We start from the raw sequence: 22,568 nt of genomic DNA, 5'->3' as shown, positions 1-22,568 counted from the left end.
GACTCTTCTTGGCACGTCTTCACTTATGTCCTTGGAACCTGATTTGGGACCTCTGAAGAATGATCCAGGCAAGACTGACGGCTCAAGATTCTCAGGCAGTGCTGGCCAAAGGGAAAGAGACTCGAGGGCTGCCAAAGGACTAAGGTTTCTTGGTTTTTTTTTATTTTTTTTATTTATTTTTTTTTTTTTTAAAGATTTTATTTATTTATTTGAGAGAGAGAGAATGAGACAGAGAGAGCACATGAGAGGGGGGAGGGTCAGAGGGAGAAGCAGACTCCCTGCCGAGCAGGGAGCCCGATGCGGGACTCGATCCCGGGACTCCAGGTTTCTTGGTTTTGAAGTTGCACTGATAGAAGTAGACTTTGGAGTGAGAGAATTCTCTGCTTTCACGTGACTTCTGGAACGGCACATTTTAAGAAAAATGAAGTACAACCTGAAGCATCTGGAAGTTAGTTGAAAATAGCTAGCTACAAAATAATGTATCTAGTACGTATCGTTTATGGCACCAAAAAATACTTATCCAGCACCAAGTGCATCTAGGCGCCAGGGATACAGCAGTCAATAAGATAAAGACATGACTTTCACAGAGCTTGTATCACAGTGAGGGAATCTAGGCAGTAAGCAAGCAAACAAGTAAGTAAACACGGTATCAAGATAGTGGTATGATTCTGTATTAGTTTGTTAGATTTATATTCTATGCACGATGAAAAACATCTTAAAAGATGTAAATGCTAGAAACAATTTTAGAGGATTATAAGCTTTTATAAGATTATAAGCAATATTTTCTTTTGCCTTGCTTATTTGTGTTTTCTAATTTGCCTTTTACTTTGAAGGAACTATTCTGGCAGATCCCTGACCACTGGTTCCCTAAAAACTGAAGTGGCTGGTCCCTGAATCTTCATGGGTTTATCTGAAGTGCATGTGTCTTCCCAAGTGTTGCAATGTACTAGCTATCTCCTGCTCAGCATGCCTCATGAGCATGCTGCTATCAATATAACAGATAGGGTGGGGTTCTCTGGGATGTCCAGGTGATCCAGATCCTTTTGGACTGTGTTATGAGAGATCACCAAGATGGTACAATGACTATCATCAGGCCCACTACATGGTTAAATCCACAGTCTATAAACCGTTCTCCTGGTTTCTGAAGCAGCCAGACTGGCAAATTAAAGGGAGAAATGACAGGGACAACTATTCTGTATCCTTTAAGTCTTTAATGGTGGCATTAATCTCTACCATTATCACCTATCCCCTTGGATGAAATATTGGTTTTGATTTATTATCTCATCTTGGTAGGGAAGGGACAGTTTTAGTGGCTTTTACTTGGTCTTCCCCACCATGAGAACTCAAGGCCAAAGACCTAATGTGGAGCTTGTTCTCAATATACAGTCCCAATGATACACTCAGAGACTGAGGAAAGACCAATGGATAGGTCTATGCTCCCATGGACTCATTGTAAGCTGGATATTATCCAGGAATCTGATTACCACCATTAAGTCCCCACTCTTACAGAGGGACCATGATAACACTTTGGGTTTCTGGGTAACAAGATCCTTTCAGACGCTGCAAAATTTCTGGCTGTTTCTCTTTCCCCAACATAGAGTTAGCTGTGAAAAGGGTCACAGGCCATAGAGTAATCATTGTGGTAAATATTTGTTTCAGTGTTGCAGGGTCCTTCCTAAGGACCCACCCACCTCTTCAGTCGATGGGTTCTGTGGTCTTGGTCTGAAGATTGACTCAGAATCTGAGAACTGAGCAAGAAGCATGACTTTTTTATTAGGGCAACCACCCTCAGACTCCTGCTCCCCCATTCTTGCCTTCTTCTGGTTCTAGATATTAAGCAGCACCCTGCTGGCTGCCCATCTACTTTTCCCCTAGGGACACCTTGTACTATTAAATACCTTCACAGCCCCTGAGGATCAGGTTCCCTGTTCGGCCTCTCTTGCCAGCTATTCTAGTAATTACAGTCCCCAGGCTTCTGGTGGTTAAAGTCACCACCTGGCTTCTATGGCTCCAGGATGCTGTCATTACCAATGGTATTATTACCAACCCCAGCCCTGTGATTGCTTCTCTTCCCATCATCCTGGTCTGCAGAAGAGAGCCCCCTCTGAACTTTTAAGTGATGCTGGTACTTCTCTCACTAGTGCATTTCCCATTGCCATTGTGTATGGTCTATCCCTTGGGCCTCCTGTGGAGCATAACCCTCCGTCTGGTCTTCTGGCTCCACAAGAAATCCTTCCAGCAAACCCACTTCTCTCGGGACCTTCTTTTCTTCCTCAACAGTCTGCTAGGTCAATTCAGCTGCCTTCCTTCCTGGAGACTTCCCTTGGCTGAGATTGATATAACCTGCCTCATCCAAGAATATGCCTTCTCCCCAGGAACAGCATGCATCCAATGACTGATTAATTTAGGACATACAAAGGCCTGGTCCCTGTGCCTAAATTGAGGACAACCCTGCAAGGCCACCCCAGCTCTAGGGCTCTCCATAGGATTGGCTGAGAAGCACCACTTCTCCCTCTGCCCAGTCCTCTGTCCCTTACTTATGGGTGTTGTCCCTGAGGACCCCTCCACCACACCGCAACAACCCTGCACAGAGACTTATCTCAAAGTCTGTTTCCAGAGAACCCCACCCAAGGTAACTCAGTTTTCTCCAGAGGTAGAAGCTGCCTAGATACAGAAAGACTTTCGTCTACACCTCCCAGAGGAAGTACCAGGAACTGAATCCTAAGTTAAAGGGAGGGTAATTCTGAAGAATTGTGAGGTTCAGCTTGTTTTAAAACCAGGTGTAGACAGTAGCTCAACAGACAACACAACTCTCCGCTGATCTCGATTCAGGTTGAGAGCCAGGCAAGGTGGCCACGGGATTTGATAAGGGTCACACATTTGGTAGGCTGCAATGAACGGGTGGTACCTTGACTGAAGGGAACTTTCATTTTTCTTGAACATGTGCCAGGCCTGATTGTTCCAAATGTTGGAACAGATCAGTTCTAAATCTGAAATGACCCCAGTACAGACAACTGCAGCATCTTCTACTTCAACAAAAACTAGTTCAGCATTTTCTTCATCCACAGGCTTGACTGACTTTACTTCTTCTGGCAACCCAGCCTTTCTTCCCACAGAACATGAACAGGCATGCCTTTAATTTTTTTCCTTTTTTTTTTTTTTTTTTTGGCTTGAAGAGAGTAGTCACACCAAGTTCTAGTGTGTTATTTTCATCAGTTGCCACCTGGATTGTTAGGCTCCAGCTTGCTGAGTGGTCTCCCAGCCTTGGTCTCATGCCTCTTGTCTAAAAAGCAGCCACCTGGCCCCAGGTCCTGAAGTTGGGGGCCAAGATGATGCAATATGGGTCAGCAACTGCAAGCCAGGCCCGAGAGGAAGCCCATCACTTTGACACATCCTTTGCTCATTCCCCAGAGATGAATTCTCCAGGGATTTCAGTTGAGCACTTTTCTAAGAGTCAGCACAAACTATTATTCCTTTATTGCAAAAGTAAACTATTAATGCCAAGAAAAATAAAACAAAAAAGAGAAAAATATCCTTAACCCACTACCCACAGATAATTAATCACTGTCAACACTCTGATATGCAACCTTCTTGAAATGCAAGATTAAAATGACTTTAAATATTTTAAACTTTGATAGGATGGAAGATTTCTCACTGTCCTTTTAATGTGTATTCCTTTGATTCCTCAACGATGTAAACATTTTTCCATGCTTATATGCTGTTCGGATTTCTTCTTTGGCAACTATCCTGTCCATGCCCTTAACCCATTTTTCTATCAAATACTCCTCTGCATTTTATTGTCTTATGAAAGCACTTTATATATTTAAGAATTTTCTGTCATTTATGTAATAAACATTTCCCCTGCTTGGCATTTGTCTTTCAACTTCATTAATTCATGTATGCAGATACACAAACTCTAAAAAATTTTGATAGAAACAAATCTATCCATCTTTTCATCATGGTTTCTGCCTTTAAGATTGTATTTATAGTCTATCTCAAGCCCAACATTATATATTTACCAATATTTTCTTCTGGTATTTAATGACTTGGTTCTTTGTTCTTTCTTTATCAGGCATTTATTTCAGTACAAGGTCAGACAGAAAAAATATAACCTCAAATATTTTCTGAATGATCAGGCTAGTGGACACGTGCAGGTGTCGTGCCCATGGGAAGGACCACCAAGGCAACTGCTGTCCCAACAGTTTACTGAATTGCCCATCTTTTCCTGACTGACTTGAAGCGTCACTTTGGTATAAACTAAATTCTCTGCTTCTGGAGTTTTCTCTTTTGTTCCTTTGTCTGTTCTAGCGCTAGTACATGATGCTAACGTTCTAACTTTACAATATAGATTTCATTTTCAAATACTTTCTGGCTCTTCTTAATATGTTTGAACTTCAGGACGAATTTTAGAAGACTTTTTCAAGTCCTCCCCACCCAAAAATGCACAGGGATATTAATTTTGTTATTGCTGTTTTTAAACTTAGATTAATTTTGAGGAATGTTATACTTCTACAAGGTTGACTCTATCAATCCAAGAAACTTGACATGTGTCTCCATTTAGCTAGGTCTTCTTTTATGTCCCTCCATAAAGTTTTACAGTTTTCTTATATGGGTCAAAGCAGTATATTTTTTAAAGGAACTATAAACTTTGACTTCATGGGATTACAGAATCTCGGAACTGGAAGGGACTGAAAAACCATCTTGTCACCCCACCCAGTCTGTTGCTGAGCCCACCTCTCAAACAACCAAAGATATAGGGGTATTTTTGTGTTTGTTTTAACATGATGACATCATACTATATGTATTTTCTGTGACTACGGTTTATCACTTAAACAACAGGTCTTGTAAAAAGTTCTGTATCAGTGCATATAAATCAACTTAATCCATTTTGATCACTGCATGGTGTTCTATGAAGATGATATTGCATCATTTAATTTATCATGCCCCTGTCCCTGGACATTTAAGCTATTTCTGTCATTTTGCTGTTACAAATAACTCAGCGTCCAGCCTTGAACCCTAAGTAAAATCAAAGTCCCCAAAATTCTAGAGCACAAGACCAGTGCCTGCAAAGCACCCCCTCCTCAAAATCACCACTAGGTGGCACAATGCCTGTTCAAAAAGCGTCTGACGTTCCAGTGTCCTTCAATTCTGTTCAATAAACATTGAACATGCATTATATAGTAGGCACTGGAATTTTTTATACACTAATTTCAATAAAATAAACAAGTTCATTAGTTCTAAAACACTTATGGAGTGCACACTACGTGCCTGGCACAGTGTAGGTCTGAGGAGTCCAGGGAAAATTAACAATCCCCTGCTGCTCTAAACTCCAGCGATTCCCAAAATAAAACAGGAGTCATTACAACATGGTACCCACTGATTTCTAAGCCCTAGATGAGTCCACACGGTAGACCAAGAGACCAGGATAGCAGATTCTCAAATAATTTGGACAATCACTTAAATGTGTCATGAGATCTCCATGCTTATGTCCCCAGGCTCTTGTACAAGCCATTTGCTCTGTATGAGATGCTGTCTAATTTGGTGTTCCTTCAGAGGGATAACCTGAGACAAGGATTCAAATGCAAGTCATTCACTGGGAGGTGATCCCAGGAAGCACCAGTTGGGAAGTAGGGAAGTGAGACAGGGAAGGAAAGGAAGCCAATAAATGATGCATTAACAAACTAGTTACAAATGGGGGCAGATGGAGTGGAGTCCCTCTGATGAATGTGGGACCATGTAACACACAGCTCAGAGTTTCCAAACTGAAGGCTGAAGTTGCTGGTCTATTTATCCACTAATTGGTCATTGGTTGAGGGCTGTCCTGGAGATGATTAATTCTCTAGCACTTCCAGCCTCCTTCATGTGCTCCTGGGAGCCCAGAAAAAGCCTCAAGCAAAGGGATTCAGATGCTGGCAGTTGCCAGTTGGACCCGCATGTGCAGAAATATGAGCCAGACACCAACATGCCGGGAGATATGAGTGGGCACTGGTGGCATCTGCTAAGAATGCCTTTTCTACTGTCACCTGGCTGATTTATTCTTCAAAACACAGGGCAGAAATCACCCACGCGGGCAAGTCTTGCTTCTAGAACTTCCTGAAGCAGATCTTCCCTAAGCTGATACCCACCTCCACCTCAGATTTCATCAGTTCTCCCTGATGGATGTTGTCAGAGCCCAGTACTCCCTCACTATAACGATGTGGAAATGGGGTTTGGAGCCCACAGCCATGAAAGAATTCTTGAGACGTCTTTGGTGCAAAAAGGTGGTTTTTTTAAAGCACAGGGACAGCACCTGTGGGTAGAAAGAGCTGCACTGGGGTCATGAATGGCCAATTATATACAAGTTGGGAGAGGGTTGGGGATAGTGTAAGTCTCTAAGAAATTTTGGAAGCAAGGTTTCCAGGACCTCGAAGGGGCTAGCTATTGTTGGGAAAGGTCATTTATTACCATCTAATAAAACTTTAGTCATGAGACCCTTCAGATGTGTATCAGTGGGCCATGTGCTTGGGGGATGATTGCTAACATATATCCTGGGGGAGGTAGAGATAAAGGAAATTTCCAAAGGAATTTTTATATGTGAAACTAGAGTCACAGGGTCCTAGGGTGGGGAGGAGGATCAGGATAATGTTAAGCTATGATTGCCTTTTGCCCTTAGCAAAGGGTCAACATTGAGACAGCTGAGCTCTGGGAGGAAGGTCACTCTACCTGTTTCAAAGGTTTGTCAGTGGGCTGTAGGCAGGAAGGAAATGTAATTTGTTATTTTGCCTCTGTTTCCCACATCAGTAACACTTGCACCACACTACTGCAACTACCTTTTTAATTGATCATCCAATCCCAACACCACTGATGCATTGACATGTAAGATCTTTGAGGGCAGAAATTGTTTATTGCTCTATTCCTGTTTCTAGCATAGTGATGCAACATAGCAAATGGCTAATGTCTATTCACTCATAATTTTGAATCTTCATTTGGTTTTCAAAAGTATAGTAAAATAAACGATGACCAAGTGTAAGCGTTTTTGTGTAGCTACTAGATAGTTGTAATATGTGCTGATTAATTTTTAGTATAAAAGCTAGTAATTGCTTTTACTTAGGATTTCTTAATGAAATAATAATTTTTTAAAACTCCCCATGCTGATCAAAGAGAATAATTTGAAGAGGATAATTATACTCACGAAGGATGAAAATTATTACTTTAATAGTATTTAGGGGTCTGATTAGACTAAATAAAGGAAGAACCCAGTTTGCCAGGTCTTTAAGCATTTTCTGAAGATCTGGATTAAAGTCTAAATAATATATCACCATGAACTGTTCTTTTAAATAATTTTTGGGATTTTTTCCTTATTATTAAAATAAATTATAATCATTATGGAAAATTTGGGAAATACATAAAAGCATAGTTGGAGACAAAGAAAGCCCTATTCTCCCCATCAATAAATCTTTGCATTTTATTTCTGTGTGCATCCATAAGCAGATACCAGCTCAGATCCCGGCTCTCCCCCACAGGGATGCTCCTGCTCTTTCTTACCTTATGCTCCTATGGGGTTCCTGATTTCACTTCTCATGGTTGTTCCCTTTTTATCTCACAGAAACAAAGACATGCCTTTTCCTTGATTTCTACACAAACACTGCCCATATGGCACACTAGCATAGCCAACTTATACTAAAAATTTGGGGGTCAAGGCAAGGAGGAAATTCACATCACAGGTCCATATACATCATTCATTCATTCAGCAGAAAGAGCCTTTTAAAAAATGGAATATTAAGGGGAGCCTGGGTGGCTCAGTCAGTTAAGCACCCAACTCTTGATTTTGGCTCAGGTCATGATGTCAGGGTTGTAAGATCGAGCCCACATAGGGCTCCGTGCTGGGTGTGGAACCTGCTTAGGATTATCCCTCTCCCTCTGCTCCCCCCTTCTCCTTCTCTTTAAAAAAAAAAAAATATGGAATATTAGAATTCCTTTCTCAGTCAAGTCCCACACTAGGGGTCCGAACTGGATTGAACAGTACCCTCCCCCCAAATCCATGTCCACCTGGAACCTGTAAATGTGACCATATTTGGAAATAAGGTCTTTGCAGATATAGTCAAGTTAAGACAAGGTTTTACTAGATTAACATGGGTCCTAATCCAATGACTCTTGCCTTCTAAGAAGAGGGAAATTTGGACACAGACACACACTGAGGAAGGACCACCTTCGGAAGGAGGCCGAGATTGAAATTATGCTGCCATGGGCCAGGGAAGACCAAGGACTGCTTCACAACCACCACAAGCCAGAGGACGCAAAGGATGCTTCCCCAGAGCCTTCAGGGAAAACGTGGCCCTGCTGACACCTTGATCCTGAACGGCTAACCTCCAGAACTGTGAGAAATTGCTTTCTGTTATTTTCAGCCATCAGATTTGTGGTGCTTGATCATGGCAGCTCCAGGAAACTAATAGAGGCTCCAACCCCTGCTAAGTGATCCTTCCTTTCCCCCACCCCCCAGCTTCCACCCAAAAAATTCCCTCTCAAAGCAATTCAGGTTCTTTTGCCCTCCCCCAAGCAAGGGGCCCTTCCTCTGCATATGCAAAGGCTCATTCTCAGCTTCACCAAACAGGGAGGCGGGAGGTGGCCTAGGAGGGCTTCCCTTTCTGCTGCCTTGGCAGGCTGCTCAGAGAAAGCTGAGTGTGGCAAAGACGGATTCCTATCCTGATAAAAATTATACCTTTCTGCGTGAAGATTTAAAAAAAAAAAAAAAAAAAAAAAGAAGAGAGAAAGAGGGGAAAGAAAGCAGATATGGTCAGCTTAGATGTAAGACAGCAAATGGTGCATTTAAAGTAACAAATGTGTTCCCATTTTTCTTTTTTAAAAATGGAGTGGGATCATTCTATAGTTTTGTTATTCTCCCCCTGCCCCATATTAGAAAGTCCTCAAAAATTATACTATAACTTACACAGATCCACAATCCCTTATTTATACAAGTCCAAATTGTTCCAAAAACCAAAAGCTGTTTGGAAAGTTTGGTGCCAGCTCATTTGGCAGCAAAGCTGACCTGAAGTGGCCTAGGGCTATTTTTGGTTTATTTATACCAATTAGTGTGACTATAAATAAGTTTCATGGCAGAAACCTGGACGTGTGGACCGTGCTGCCACAGACCCTCCTGAGGGGGCTAAATAACATGCACCAAATTATCCTTCTAAAATTCCAAAATTCTGATTTTTGAAACACTCCCTCAAGGAGTTGTGGACCTGTATTTAGGTTCCTTTCAGCGTTTTGCTATTATAAAATTGCTGCAGGGAACACATCTTGTATATGAACCTTTGTGCGCATCACTGTTTTATTTCCTTAACATAAATTCTTTGACATGGAATTAGGAAAGCAAAGAAAATAAACATTTCTAAGGTCTTTGGTGGATGTTGTCAACTTGTTTTCCGGAAAGGTTATACCAATGAACACCCCCCTCATCAGCACTGAATAATACCAGTTGTACTAATTTCACAGAGGAGAATTTTTGCCCCACTTTGCTTTGAACAGCTGTAATTACTGGTGATGTTAGGTATATTTTTGAAAAATGTTTATTATCAGGGCGTCTGGCTGGCCCAGTCAGAGGAGCATGCAACTCTTGATCTCGGGGTCGTGAGTTCAAGCCCCCTTTGGGTATGGAGATTTAAATAAATAAAACTTTAAAAAAGATATTTATTATCATTTCTAGGTCCTCTTCTGAAGTCATCTATTTGTGACCTTTGTCCATTTTCTACTGACCTCAGGACCACCTCGTAAGGTTGTTCTGTGTATGAGCTGCACCAAGATCAAGGGTGTACAGTGGCCAAAATCAAGTCTGACTCCAATCATCTACCTGTTCACCCTCAACTGAGGAGGGGCACATTTTTCTTCTTACAAAGCTACCTCATGCCTGTGAACTTGGCAAGCCTGCACTGCAAGACTGGGTCCAACTACGTGGGGTGCCTTTTTCTAATTTATCTGCCCAGAGGGGGGCGCCCTTTCTAATTTGCGCCAAGGTACCTAACTAAGGCCTTGATTAGAGCATTGTTTTTCTAATCAATTTGTCTGTTCTTTATATAGTAAAGCTATTAACTTTTTGCATATCATTTCCTGCTGTATTTTCCTTGCTTATTGTTTTGTGTTTGTTCCACTCATAAATTATTTAAATGTGTTCCACATTGCTTTTCATTAACAAAATCTTCATGGAGTTCTAAGTGGCTTTCTTTCTCTTCCTTTTGCTTCTGAATATTATTTTGAGTGGAGAGATATGAGTAGAAGCATATGAGATTTACCTCCTTAAATGGTTAACCCCAGTTGTCAAAGGGACACATTTGGCTCTGTTTAAACTCCCAGGCCAGAGCTAGCCATGTGGGGAGACATCTATATCCACCTCATCTATCCAGCCATTTAATCAGCATTAATTATTGAGCACCTGCTATGTTCCAGGAACTGTGCTAGACTTTGAAAATGCAGAGGTGAATAAAAAGAAACAGCCCCTTCCTTCATGAGCTTGCACTGGACACTGTGTATTCAAGTTTAATGTAGCTATTAACAATAGCTGACATTTATGAGCGCTCACAGTGCACCAGGCCCTGGTCTAAGCGCACATGTGGACTAGCACATTTACTTACCTCACCAACTCTTTGAGGAGGTAGGTATACTATTGTCCCTATTTTATAAGTAAGGAAACTGAGGCATGAGAAGGTTAAATAACTGGGTCCAAGGTCACACACTGACAAGTAGCTTTGCCAGACAGCCACCTGCCCTCCCACAGCACTCACAGATTAGTCACTTGAGCTGCCTACGCCAACCCTCCCCTTGTTCCAGACGGTTGCCCCCAACCAACAGGCAGTGGGTGGACAGTAATCACAAATGGCAGACACTCGAGTCTCTCTTAGTCTGAGGCTTTGCTCCTACCAACACTCTCCTCTCGATCTGGTCAGTGGCCCTCAACTTCTGACTTGGTCTTGTCTCCTGGTACCAATCTGGGCTTGTCCTTCTGTCTCCATCCCTAGGTTTGACCCTTCCTGGTTTCCTTCTACAATTCCTTCTCCTCTTTCTGCCCCTGGAGTGCAGGAGCCTTTTGAGGCACAGTGTTAGTTCTCTTCCCTTTTCAGTCTTTTACCTTTTCCTAGGCAATCGCATCCCTGCTCGTGGTTTTGAAGTACTACCTATATTCCAGTGCCTTTCAAAACCCGTGTGCCAGTGCTTCCCAAATTCCCATATCCAGCCCATAAAACACCAGACATCTATATCCAACTCCTAGCTGAATCCAACATGTTTGAAAACCATACTCATTATTTCACTCTTACCAAAGATGTTCTCAACTTCTGTGTTCTCTGCCACAGGGAACGAATGGTACCACCAACAGGTTTTGAAAGCCAAACACCTAGGAACCATTCTTGACACCTCCCTCCTCCTTACCACCCCCATGTTGAATCCATCCCCAAGTCCTATTGATTTTGTATCCTAGGTATCCCTCCAATACACCCACTTCTCTCCATCACCACCACTATCCTATACACCTGCTCTCAGTCCAAACTACCTTTATCTCTCACCTGAGGTTCTTCTTCTTCTGGTCTTCTACTGTTTCCTTACCTCTACTCTTGCTCCTTTTTACTCTGTTCTCCATACTCCAGCCAGTGATCTTTTTAGAACACAATACGATTATGTCATTCCCTGAAAAATATGATACCTTTTCAATGATTTCCCTATGCTCTTGTCTGGTGTGGGCTTGAAGCTGTGTTATCAGGGAGGAGGGGGTCCCTTGTTCTTCACACAAAGGTCCTCACCAGCTCCTATCCCAATCCCTGCATGGTGGGGTTAAGCCCAACTAGAAAGGATGCCTCTTTATGCTTGTCTGCACAGAGGACATGCCCTTTGCAGATTTGCACAAAGGTCCTGAGCTTTAGGACCTTTGCACATGCCATTCTCTCTCACCAAAATGCTTCTCTTCCAATAACATCTATTCATACCTTGCATCTCAGATTTAGTGTCAATTCCTTAATGATGTGACTCCTGCTAAGATTAGGTCAGAATTCTATATATGCTCGCCTGGGGCTAACAAGGAACTGAGAGTCGTATACTACTAAGGAGACCAAGTCACATCCAGTGTGGGAGCCCTGAGTGCATAAGGCTTCTGAGGGTTAGAATGAACTAGCTAAGGGATTCCTGCCCCTGTCCTTCCAAGGAGACACAATACAATAGGTGGGCAAGCTGAGCTGCCTGCTCTGAAACCACTGGTTAGTGTGTTCCAACCGTCACTCTGGATCATTGCTCTTTCCCTTTTCACCCACCTTAGTTTGGCCTCCTGGCACACGGTGGGCTTGAGAATTTCCCCTGAAACTGAGGACATAGGGCTGTGGTACCTGGAGATGCAGCTCTCCCGCATTCAGTGTACCCCTTATCCATTCTCACTCCCCCGACAATTCCTTCCTGAAGTTTGTCATAAAAAAAAGCAACCAAGAAGCCTCTGGTGGTATTTAGCAATGACAGAGAATGGTTTCAGGAGGGAAATGATGGCTGAAAGAGGCCCTCCAGGATTCTCTATCGGTTGTAAAAGAAATCCATTAAGTTCCCAAACAGTCCTTTGAGGGATTCTATCTAGGTCCCGGAGAATCTGCCTCCCCACTTGCGTCTTCACTACTTGGCGTGGAACATGGGTCTTTACTCTGCAGTGTCATAGAGTGTAGGGGTAAAAGCACAGACTCGGAGGGGGGTGGCCCTGGGTTTAATTTCAGCTTTCCTCTTTACTAGCCATGGGATTTCTGGCAAGTCATTTATTTTTGCTTTAGTTTCCTCATCAGTAAAACTAGAACAGCAAAACATATTTCATGTTATGGGGTTGTTGTGAAATAAATGAGACAATGAGGATAAAGCTCGCCGGACAGTGTTTGGCATGTCCTGTGTCAGAGGGCTGGCTGAGGACAAAGCGCAGGCTGACACCCTGCAACCTCCCCCCACCTCCCACTCCTGGGTGGGATGTGTGATATTCTTCCAGGAAGCTCCCAACTGTCTTAATGTCAACACCTTCCTAGAGGGAAAAACCACCTGAACTTGACAACGGCAAGGCCTCCGGTATCTTGTAGGTTCTCTTTAACATATGAAAATCCTTTTGAAAACCTCTCTTTTCCTTACCTCCCCCAACCCCATAGTATATAACCAGCCACCCCTCACAACCCTGGTGCAGCAGCTCTTTCTGCCCATGGGTCCTGTCCCCGTGCTTTAATAAAACCACCATTTTGCACCAAAGACCTCTCAGAATTCTTTCTTGGTCATCGGCTCCAGACTCCACCCCACCGAACCTCACCTATATTCCAAAACCCCATCAGTTGGTATCCTTTCAAGTCAAAACACTTTCCTGAGAGCTTATTACTTGCCAGGCACCCTGGATGACCCAGTGTGGGTTACAGGATTAATTTCCCCAAGAATCTGTTTTTCCCCCTTGGAAGGGCTTTGTTCAAAAAGGGACAGAGGAGAGGGCCATGGGAGAAAGAGCTCCTCTGTAAATAAACATGAAAATGCACCCTGCCTTACAATTCTCCAGAGGCAGGATGGTATGTTGGTTGAGAGCATGGATTTGGTAGACTGAATAATGCCCCCTGCCACCAAAGAGGCCCACTCCTAATCTCCAGAATTTGTGAATATGTTACATTATATGGTAAAAAGGGCTTTGCAGATGTGATTAAGGTTAGAGACCTAGAGATGGGATAATCTTGTGGGGCATTCTGTGGGTAGAGTCAGCCTGATCACGAGTCCTCGTGAGTGGGAAACCTTGCCCAGCTGCGGCCAGAAAGAGATGAGACAGTGGAAAGACGGTCAGAAGGATGCCTTGTGAGGACTCAGCAGGCCATCGCTGGCTGCAAAGATGAAGGATGGGACTATGAGCTAAGGAAAGCGCTAGAACCCAGGACAGCGCTTAGTGTACACCCAGTAAGAAAGCAGAGATCTTGGATCCCCAGCAGAAAAGGAAGTGAATTCTGCCAACAACCTGAATAAAAAGGAAATCAAATTTCCCCCGGCAACCCCCGACAGGAACACAGTCCTGCAGGCTTCTTGATTTTAGGCCTAGTGAGATTTGTATTGATCTTCTGACCTAGAGAATAGTAAGATAATGAATGTGGGTCATTATAATAAATGAGTAAAAACTAATATAGTCTGGCTTGCAAATTTACAAATTATAGGAGGCACTATAGTACAGTGGTTATGAACATGGATTTGAGGGCCAATTTGCCAGATGCACCACTTATTAGATCTGTGGCCAGAGGCAAGTAAGTTAACCGTTAGTGTCTTAATTTTTTCATCAGTTGCAAGAATAATAATATAGACACTCAAACTGGTTAGACTAAAAAAGTATGCTAACATAAAGTAAAAGACTATTACACAGACCTAATAATAATGTAATTTCAAAAGAAAGACATTTATTTCTCACACCATAATGAAGGTGTCCCACTTGGTGTGGGCAGCTGTCTTATACAAACCAGATGGGCCATGCCTCTGCCTTTGAAATAGGTGGCTTCCAAGGTTGCTCTAGTCCCCTTAATAACAGAAATCTAGGGACAGAAATGTCCCCTTAAGAAAGTTCAGTGGAAGTGCTATTCACATTGCTGGAGAGAGCTTAACAATTACTAATTATTTTTCCCCTGATTCTTGGGGGCTTTGCTGTCATTCTAACAAGAGTGATCATTTACAAAATACTCAGTTTTTTCATATCTTCCATAGTAATTTTTTTTTATAGATTTTATTTATTCATTTGTCAAAGAGAGAAAGAGAGAGAGAGAGCACAAGTAGGGGGAAGGGCAGAGGGAGAGGGAGAAGCAGGCTCCCTGCCAAGCAAGGAGCCTGATGCGGGGCTCGATCCCAGGACCCTGGGATCATGACTCAAGCCGAAGGCAGACGCTTAACCGACTGAGCCACCCAGGCATCCTTTTTTTTTTTTTTTTTAAGTAAACTCTACCCTCAACATGGGGCTCGAACTCACGACCCCAAGATCAAGAGCTGTGTGTTCCAGCGACTGAGCCTGCCAGGCTCCCCTCTTCTAATGTAATCTTTAAAATCAAGCATATTAGGTAAGACTCTACCTATTTTACAAATAAGAAAACAGGAGTCGGAAAGACCAGGTAGCTTCAAAGCCCATACATTTTACATTTAAACAAAGTATCTCTCCCTTAAATTTAAGCGATATTAAAAAGCTAAGGACAACACAACACAATTTAAGAGTAGAAATGATCAAGGAAAAAAATAAAAACAAGCAGGAGACTAACTAGGGAGACAAGCAGAACAAACATTAGACAAGATAGGAATCAGGGTATTGGCTCTCTAGAGTAATGCAGCCACTCTCTGCCTGACTCGGGTAAATCCATTCTCCTTTCTGGGCCTCCATTTCTTCATTGGCAAAATGGAGTCACAGACTCCATGATCCTTTTTCCACCTCTGACATTCTGTGATTCTATTTGGAAAACAGTGAAGCCAAAAATGTGTAAGCAGGGGAAAATGATGTGATTTTTTTTTTTTTTTAATTGCTCCACTTAAGGAAATAGCAAGAGTGGAAGAAAGCCCCAGTGACCGAAACAAGGAAATCAGATGAGCCTCCCACGGGGCTCAGAAGACAAGCTGTGACCTGCTTGGTGAGCCACACCAGCTCCTCACATTCCTTCCAAGGGCAGTCCCAGGCCTGTGCACAAGGCAGTGAATGGGAGTTCTAGGGGAAATCCTGGAGGTAGAGGCTAAGCCCCTGGAGAGCTAGGTCTGGATAATCCTGCCCTCAGCCGATGCAAGCTTGGTTTCAAAACACGAGTGTGAAGAGTTCTTCCTTGGAGGAAGTGACTAAGAAAGGTGGAAAGGTCTTTCAACCTGCTTGGTGCATGGAATAGCGACCTGGGCTAGGAAGCCAAAGACAAAGATTCTAAACCCTGGCTTTGGCACGTGGAGGTTGTGTGATCCTAAGTTACCCCATCTCTTTGGACCTCAGTTTTCTGATATATGAAATGGATACGATTTCTAAGAGAGGAGGAAATTTAAGATACCCTGACCTCTAAGTGCCCGGATCATTTCAGGTACTTTTATCAGTTACTTCATTTAACCTTTGCATTGATGAAATAGATTTTTAAGTTTCACTCAACAGATGGGGAAACTGCGCAGAGGTAGGTGACTTACTTGCCTAGTGGAGCAGGATTTGAACTCAGGTTTGTCATCACTTGGGTTATTTCCAGTAAGCCAATGTCTCAAAGATGATAGGTGTAAAAACTGCTTTTGGGAATTATTAAGTGCAATAAAGTGCAAAGACTCTTAGTCCCGAATTAATGCAGGAATTTAGAAATTATCCAGAAGTGATACTCTATGAAGAAACAGGCTTTTTCAGGGCTTTTCCCATTGCTCAGCTGCCCACTCAATCCTTAATCTGTTTATTTTGTAGGCAGTCAAGTGACAGTTTTTTGAAGTGACTGTTGAAACAATGGCAGCCTGTGGTCGTGAAAAGAATCCTGGGCGAGGGAATGTGAGACTGTCTAGTTCCAGCTGTGCCACAGGAACATTTGTCTTGAGAAATCACTCGCCTGTGCCTTCTGTAAAATGAGGGGCTGGGTTAGAGGTGATGGCCAAGGTCCCTTTAGCTAAGGTACTTCAGGGACTCAGGAGAGCTGACGGAGAGAGTGGAGTCTCACACTTTTACAGCTCCCATTCTGGCCTTGGGCACTTGTACTTTGGGAAAGCCAGCCTACACCCACCCTCTCCCCTCCTTAAGCCCCACCTGAACCAGAGAGGACTCTGGGGGATGGGGGCGCGGCTAAAGGGAGTGTCACCCTAGCAGGAGTGCTTATATACTTAGGGATCCACCCCAAGCGGGGAAGGCCAGCTGAAAGCCACCTCCCCGGTTCTTAACTGGTGTTTCAGCCTTTGAGGGGTAGGCATAAACCAGAGTAGGAGTGGAAGGAGGAACAAGAGATGGATTCCAGGGGAGGGAACTGAAGTCCTGCATTTAGATATTTACCGTCAGGTGTACCAACCACTCCCTCCTTTGTGCACACCCATTGTTGCACCAATTTCCCAGTAATTGCTGAAACTTGTTTATCTGTAGGCTACTCAACAGTGACCTTCTAACACACTCCACATAAATGAACGAGAAAAAGTGAAAATGAGGAAAGAAGGATGAAGGAGACAGGTTGCCGGTTTTACACTTGATCTTAGCCAAGAGGCCGGGAAATGACAGGTTGCCAGTTTATACAGCTAATAGGAAGTAGAAGTTTTTAAAGCATATTACCTGTGAAATTTTAGGAAAACAACTTGGGTGTGTGCTGTCCTCCCAACACACGCCAGGGTGTAGGGCCCACTACATACTTGCTGTAACTACACGAGAAAGTCCTTTAACCTGTCTGGGGAGCCACGATGCTTTGACATGAAGTAAATCGCCAGGGGCTACATGGGAATAATACCACCACTTCCAAGTAGGGCTACGAGTCAAAGGAGATACCCCTCCTGAAGCAAAGGTAGTGCTTTTTTTCCTCCTCTGGAGATTCTTTAGAGAACCTAAAGCTGGTCCCCCGTTCCCTACAACAGCCACTAGCTCTAGCCTCCTCCCACCAGACCCACCCTCCTGCACTCTGGGGGAAGTTTCCAAACAATCTTATTTAGAAAGACCAGTACTTTTACCAGCCTGTATAAGGTATCTCAGGAAACACCAGAGTGGCAAAATGAAATGCCTGCTCCTGCAAGGAAAAAAAAAAGTGTTAGAATTTGGAATAAGAAATCGGAATCGTGGGAAATGAGAGGAAACCCAAGTGATACAAATCTGAAGCGAGTTTTCACAAACTCCACGTTTTGGTCGGTGCCTTCTCCATATTTTATTAAATTCGTGTTTTTAAAAAAAATCACAGCAGCATTATCAAAGACAAAATATGTACAAACATTTTACAAAAGAAACATTACTAATATCAGCTATAATAAGGGCAGGCTGAAGAACAGACGCTGAGTTTCTGGGGCACAGTCTGCCCGCAAACAAAGATACCTCCAATGTGTTCATGTAGCTGAAACAGGCTTCTTTCCCGGTGACAAGCATATGCGGTTGGTAATACAGCGAATGCGGAGAATACGCGGCCTGAGGTGGCGAACTCCTCTTCTCACCAGCAAGGCCAGGATATATGTGGAGCTAATCAAATATCTTAACCCAAGACGGTAAAAAGCGCTGTCTCCCCTCCTCCCCCATCTAAGCGCATGTAAGCCTTTTCAACACCGACGATGTCCGTGGCAAACGATGCCGGATTGTAATACAGACAGGTGATTCTTATATACGTAACCCTGCGCCGAACTTTCCTGAACTCTTCGAGTCAGGTTTCTTGTTGGACCGAAAGGGAAGGAATTTTAGCAATGCTTCCTCTGAAAGCCAGAAGTCAGAAAGAGAGGTGACCCTGAGCCCAGGATCTATTAAACTCGATGGGGGTGGGGAGAGGCAGGAATTTGGAAAGAGCGAGGTCTCCTCTGGGCCAAGAGTCAGGGAGCGCGGCTCACTTCGGTCTGGGGCCCGGCCGAAATCCGGTGCCCCGCCCCACCCCCTGACCCGCCGGTACCTACAAGCTCGGTTCCTTTCTCAACTCCCCCAGTTCCTTGACCTCCACCTTCCTGTACTTCCCCGACTTCCTCCGGTTGGTGATCACCAGGACGGCCACGCCGGCGACGAGGGCCACCACGACCACCACGATGACAGCGACGAGGCCGGCCGTGAGGCGCTTCATGGAGAACTGGGGGGGCTTTTCGTCCAGGTAGTAGATGAGCGTCCGCTCCACCAGCAGGGGCTCGCCGCGCACGCGCATGTCGAGGCCGCCAGGGCCCGGGAACAGCGACTCGCCCTTGACGTCCCTCTCGAAGTAGTAGGCGGCGTCCGCGATGTCCACGTCGCCGGGGGCCTTCTCGGACGCGTTCTGCCGCAGCTCGATCTGGATGGTGGGCCGCTCGTAGTGCACGGCCGCCACGAACCTGGGGTGCAGCCGGTAGCGCTCGCGGAAGAGCCGCCGCAGCTCGGCGTCCAAGTCCGAGTGGTTGAAGGCGCGGGCGGCCGGGCTGTGGCGCAGGTCGATGAGGATGTGGTGGGTGCGCACCAGCTCGTCGCAGCGCAGGCTCAGGTCGCCCTTGTCGGTGCGGCGCACGCCCACCGAGTTCACGCACCAGCACACCGACGTCTGGTTGCACTGGCGGGCCTTGAAGCGGCCCTCCTGGTCGCAGTCGGGGTCGTACAGGCCGTCGTTGTCCAAGAGTGCGTGCTCGCTGGGCCGCACGAGCGCGCGGCCGCCCTTGGGGGCTCTCATGCGCGCCTTGAGCAGCAGGCACTTGGAGGTCAGCGTGGAGCAGTCCACCGGGAAGTCCAAGCCGAGCACGCGGCACTGGCAGCGGCCGCCGGGGCCGTCCGCGCGGCACAGGGTCATCTTATTGGTGGCGCACGTGCAGTTGTCCTTTGCGGCCGCGGGGCCGATCGCCGCCGCCAGGAGCAACAGCAGCAGTGGCAGCGGGGGCGACGGCAGCGCGAGGCCCGGACCCCGGGCCATAGTGGGGACGCGGAGCGCAGACGGGACGCGCGGGCGGACCAGGCGCTGGGGACTCTGCGGGGCTCCGGCTCCGCGCTGGGACAGTCTCGGGCGTCTGCAGCTGGCCGCTCCCTTCCGCTCTTATACTCCGCCGGACCTGCCCGGCTGGTTGGGCGGACTCACCCTCTGGTATTTGGGTGACACATCCCGCGGCCCCCTCCCCCCCCGCCCCGTCACCGTCCCACGGAAGGCACAGCCCGCCCTGCGCCGCCCGCGATAGGATCGGGGGAGCGGAGGCTGCTCCCGCCTCCTCCAGACCGAAAGCCCGGGAGAAGAAAACCGATACTCACCTGCGGGGGGGGAGGGGGGGGAGGCGCGGCTCACCTGGGGAGGAGCCTGAGGACTGTGGGTGGCCTGGCGGCTCTCCTGGACTGGAATTCTTTTTTTTTTTTTTTTTTTTAAGATTTTATTTATTTATTTGACAGAGAAAGACAGCGAGAGAGGGAACACAAGCAGGGGGAGTGGGAGAGGGAGAAGCAGGCTTCCTGCTGAGCAGAGAGCCCGATGTGGGGCTCGATCCCAGGACCCTGGGATCATGACCTGAGCCGAAGGCAGACGCTTAACGACTGAGCCACCCAGGTGCCCCTCTCCTGGACTGGAATTCTTAAGAATTTCATTGAAAAGTGAGGCGCGCGAGATCGCCAGGCTTTTGTCTCCTACCCCCTCCCTTTCATGTTCCCTTTCCCAAACCCTATCCCAACCCTACCCGTTCTCCTAGTAGCAATCAGTTACGTAGTTCACAGTTCACAAGCATTATCTCATCCTCAGCTCAGTCCTGACAGGTATGGACAATCTTTCAGACCCATTTAAAGGCGATGCAGTTGAGGCTGAGACTTAAAGTCACCCAGCCATCAATATCCTCAGATTTTTCGGAGGAGTCTTTGGTATTCTGCCTGGTGGTTGTGAAACCTTAAATCAATGTTTATGGAAACAGAGTGGTGCAGAATCCGAAGAAAAGGAGCTGTGTTTGTTACCATATCATGAGTAAAACCCAGGTGTCCCCATGTCCAATGTGTCAGATGTTCTGTTAAACACCTTTTTCCTCTATACACACACACACACACACAGAGAAACATAATTTTCACACATGTACTCAGTGTAGGGAGACATAAAGGAACTTGTTCTTAAAAAGAACAAGCAAGGGGTGCCTGCGTGGCTCAGTCCGTTAAGCGGCTGCCTTCGGATCAGGTCATGATCCCAGAGTCTTGGGATCGAGCCCCGAATCAGGCTCCTTGCTCAGCCTGCTTCTCCCTCTCCCTCTGTTGTTCCCTCTGCTTGTGCTCTCTCTGTCAAATAAATAAATAAATCTTTTTTTTTTTTAAAGAACAAGCAAGATTATAAGGGGTTCGTTGTATAACGATTCTAAAAGAGTAAATCGTTGCTTTTCTTTTTCTGTGTCGCATATAAGTAGCTGAACCACTGCAAATAGGAAAAGAATGGAGCCTGTGGGAAATTGCTTGTCTGCCTCTGTGTGGCTACTTTAATGGGATGGAGGGGTTGCAATCTCTTTTTTGAATCATTGAGAAAGTCCAGGGTTTCAAAGCTGTGGTAAAATTAACAATAATTAGCAAGCTATAATTATTCCCGGCTCCTCCGTTCAAAGCACATTTTATATGTTCAGCATTTAATGAACACCAGCAATCGTACAAGGATGTTGTTTAACACATGAAAAGCCAGCGAGGCCTCTATCCCATTAATTTTCAAGCAATTCCTGAGGCGGGTAGGTGGAAATACATCATTCTGCCTTACAGGTAGAGAAAGCAGAGTCATGTGAGGGCAATTTCTTACCCACAAGCACCAGGCATTGTGGGAATGCTCCTCTGCTCTCTACCCCACTCTGTTCAGCTTCTTGAACCAAAAGCCTAGTCAGATTCCCGTTTCCTTCCCCCTCTCCAACATCCAGTCCATCCTGTGTCAGAAAAGGCTTTCTAAATCACAAATCTGTGTCCGTCTCGGCTGAGAGCAGAGTGAGAGGTGCTCTTGGCTCTTGGAATAGAATTCACACCTTTTAAGTTAGCAAACAAGATCATGTATGGCCTTGAGCAAGGTACTTCCCCTTAATTTCCTTGTCTGTTAAATGGGGATAATAAAAATACCTACTAACAAAGTAGGTGTGAGAATTAATGTAGATAAATAGCTTAGAACACTATCTGTTCTAACAGTATCTGCACTTAGTAAGCATGGATAGGTGTTAGCTGCTGTCATGGTTCCTACCACCACCACCATCGTCATCTTCATCTTGCTCCTGCCAGTGTCTCCAGTCTTCTTCACACTTTCAAGCCTTTGTGAAATCATATACTGGGAGTTTCCCCCTCATTTATTTCGTGCATTATTGTGCTTTTTCTACTGAGCTCCTGGATTGCCTCCAGGAAGCCTTCCCAGATAGGCCCTGTCTACTGTACTCAGGGCAGTTCTCCTCTGTGATTTCCTAAATCCTGTAACATATCAGAACAGCAACACTTACTTTCCTGGGCTTCTGTCCTCCCATCTGTAAAATGGAGATAATAGCATCTCTCTATTTCACAAGGCATTCTGATAATCAAATCTAAAATAGATGAGATGGTAGATACCGAAGTTTTGTAAACTGTAAGACATTGTAAAAATGTCAGGGTGCATTTTTATTTTTTAAATACCTACCCTATCTTTTTACTTTCCCAGCTACTGACTAAATGGCCATAATCCTCTGTAAATGGCAGAGCTACCTGTTTGATATTCCAGTGCGTCCCAGGCTGTTGGGAGGAAAGCTAATGGGGAAGGGTTCTCAGGGCTGGGGAATAGTGTACAATGGTGTCTTTGACTGCTTAGCTATTCAGGCTAGTGCTCTGAGGTTTCCAAACCTTGGCCTTTTTCAGCCATGGTAAGTGTTTGGGAGATTGGGGATAAAGGGAGCCTATTCTCAATGTCCTCTGTAGAAGACAGAGTGACCCCCCCCCTTTCTTAATTTCTGTGGTCGTTCAGGCTTTCCCCAACAGGCACACGAACACGATGATGAGTTTGTTTGTTTTGTTTTAATTTTTGTAT

General features: G+C 45.1%; 1 protein-coding gene and 1 long non-coding RNA gene across 2 annotated transcripts; one reads left to right on the top strand and one right to left on the bottom strand.

Annotated features, from left to right (window-relative positions):
* Positions 1–64: 64 nt before the first annotated feature.
* On the top strand, positions 65–9,951 carry LOC116646907. The gene is made up of 3 exons (XR_004302239.1): positions 65–144; positions 8,146–8,356; positions 9,686–9,951. It is a non-coding gene; the product is annotated as an uncharacterized LOC116646907 (long non-coding RNA).
* A 7,848-nt stretch (positions 9,952–17,799) lies between these two features.
* Positions 17,800–19,638, bottom strand: TACSTD2 (tumor associated calcium signal transducer 2). The gene has a single exon (XM_032416666.1). The coding sequence runs from the start codon at positions 19,506–19,508 to the stop codon at positions 18,537–18,539; it is 972 nt and encodes a 323-aa protein (XP_032272557.1). The 5' UTR covers positions 19,509–19,638; the 3' UTR covers positions 17,800–18,536.
* Between the last annotated feature and the right edge of the window lie 2,930 nt (positions 19,639–22,568).

This window comes from Phoca vitulina, unplaced genomic scaffold, assembly GCF_004348235.1.
Source record: "Phoca vitulina isolate PV1807 unplaced genomic scaffold, GSC_HSeal_1.0 scaffold2, whole genome shotgun sequence".
Classification (NCBI taxonomy): domain Eukaryota; kingdom Metazoa; phylum Chordata; class Mammalia; order Carnivora; family Phocidae; genus Phoca; species Phoca vitulina.
Note: the sequence above shows the minus strand (reverse complement) of the source record. Positions and strands in the feature narration are given on the sequence as shown.

Bases quoted from the DNA above. Each gene is read 5' to 3' on its own strand.
- TACSTD2 (XM_032416666.1), bottom strand. From the start codon at position 19,508: ATGGCCCGGGGTCCGGGCCTCGCGCTGCCGTCGCCCCCGCTGCCACTG.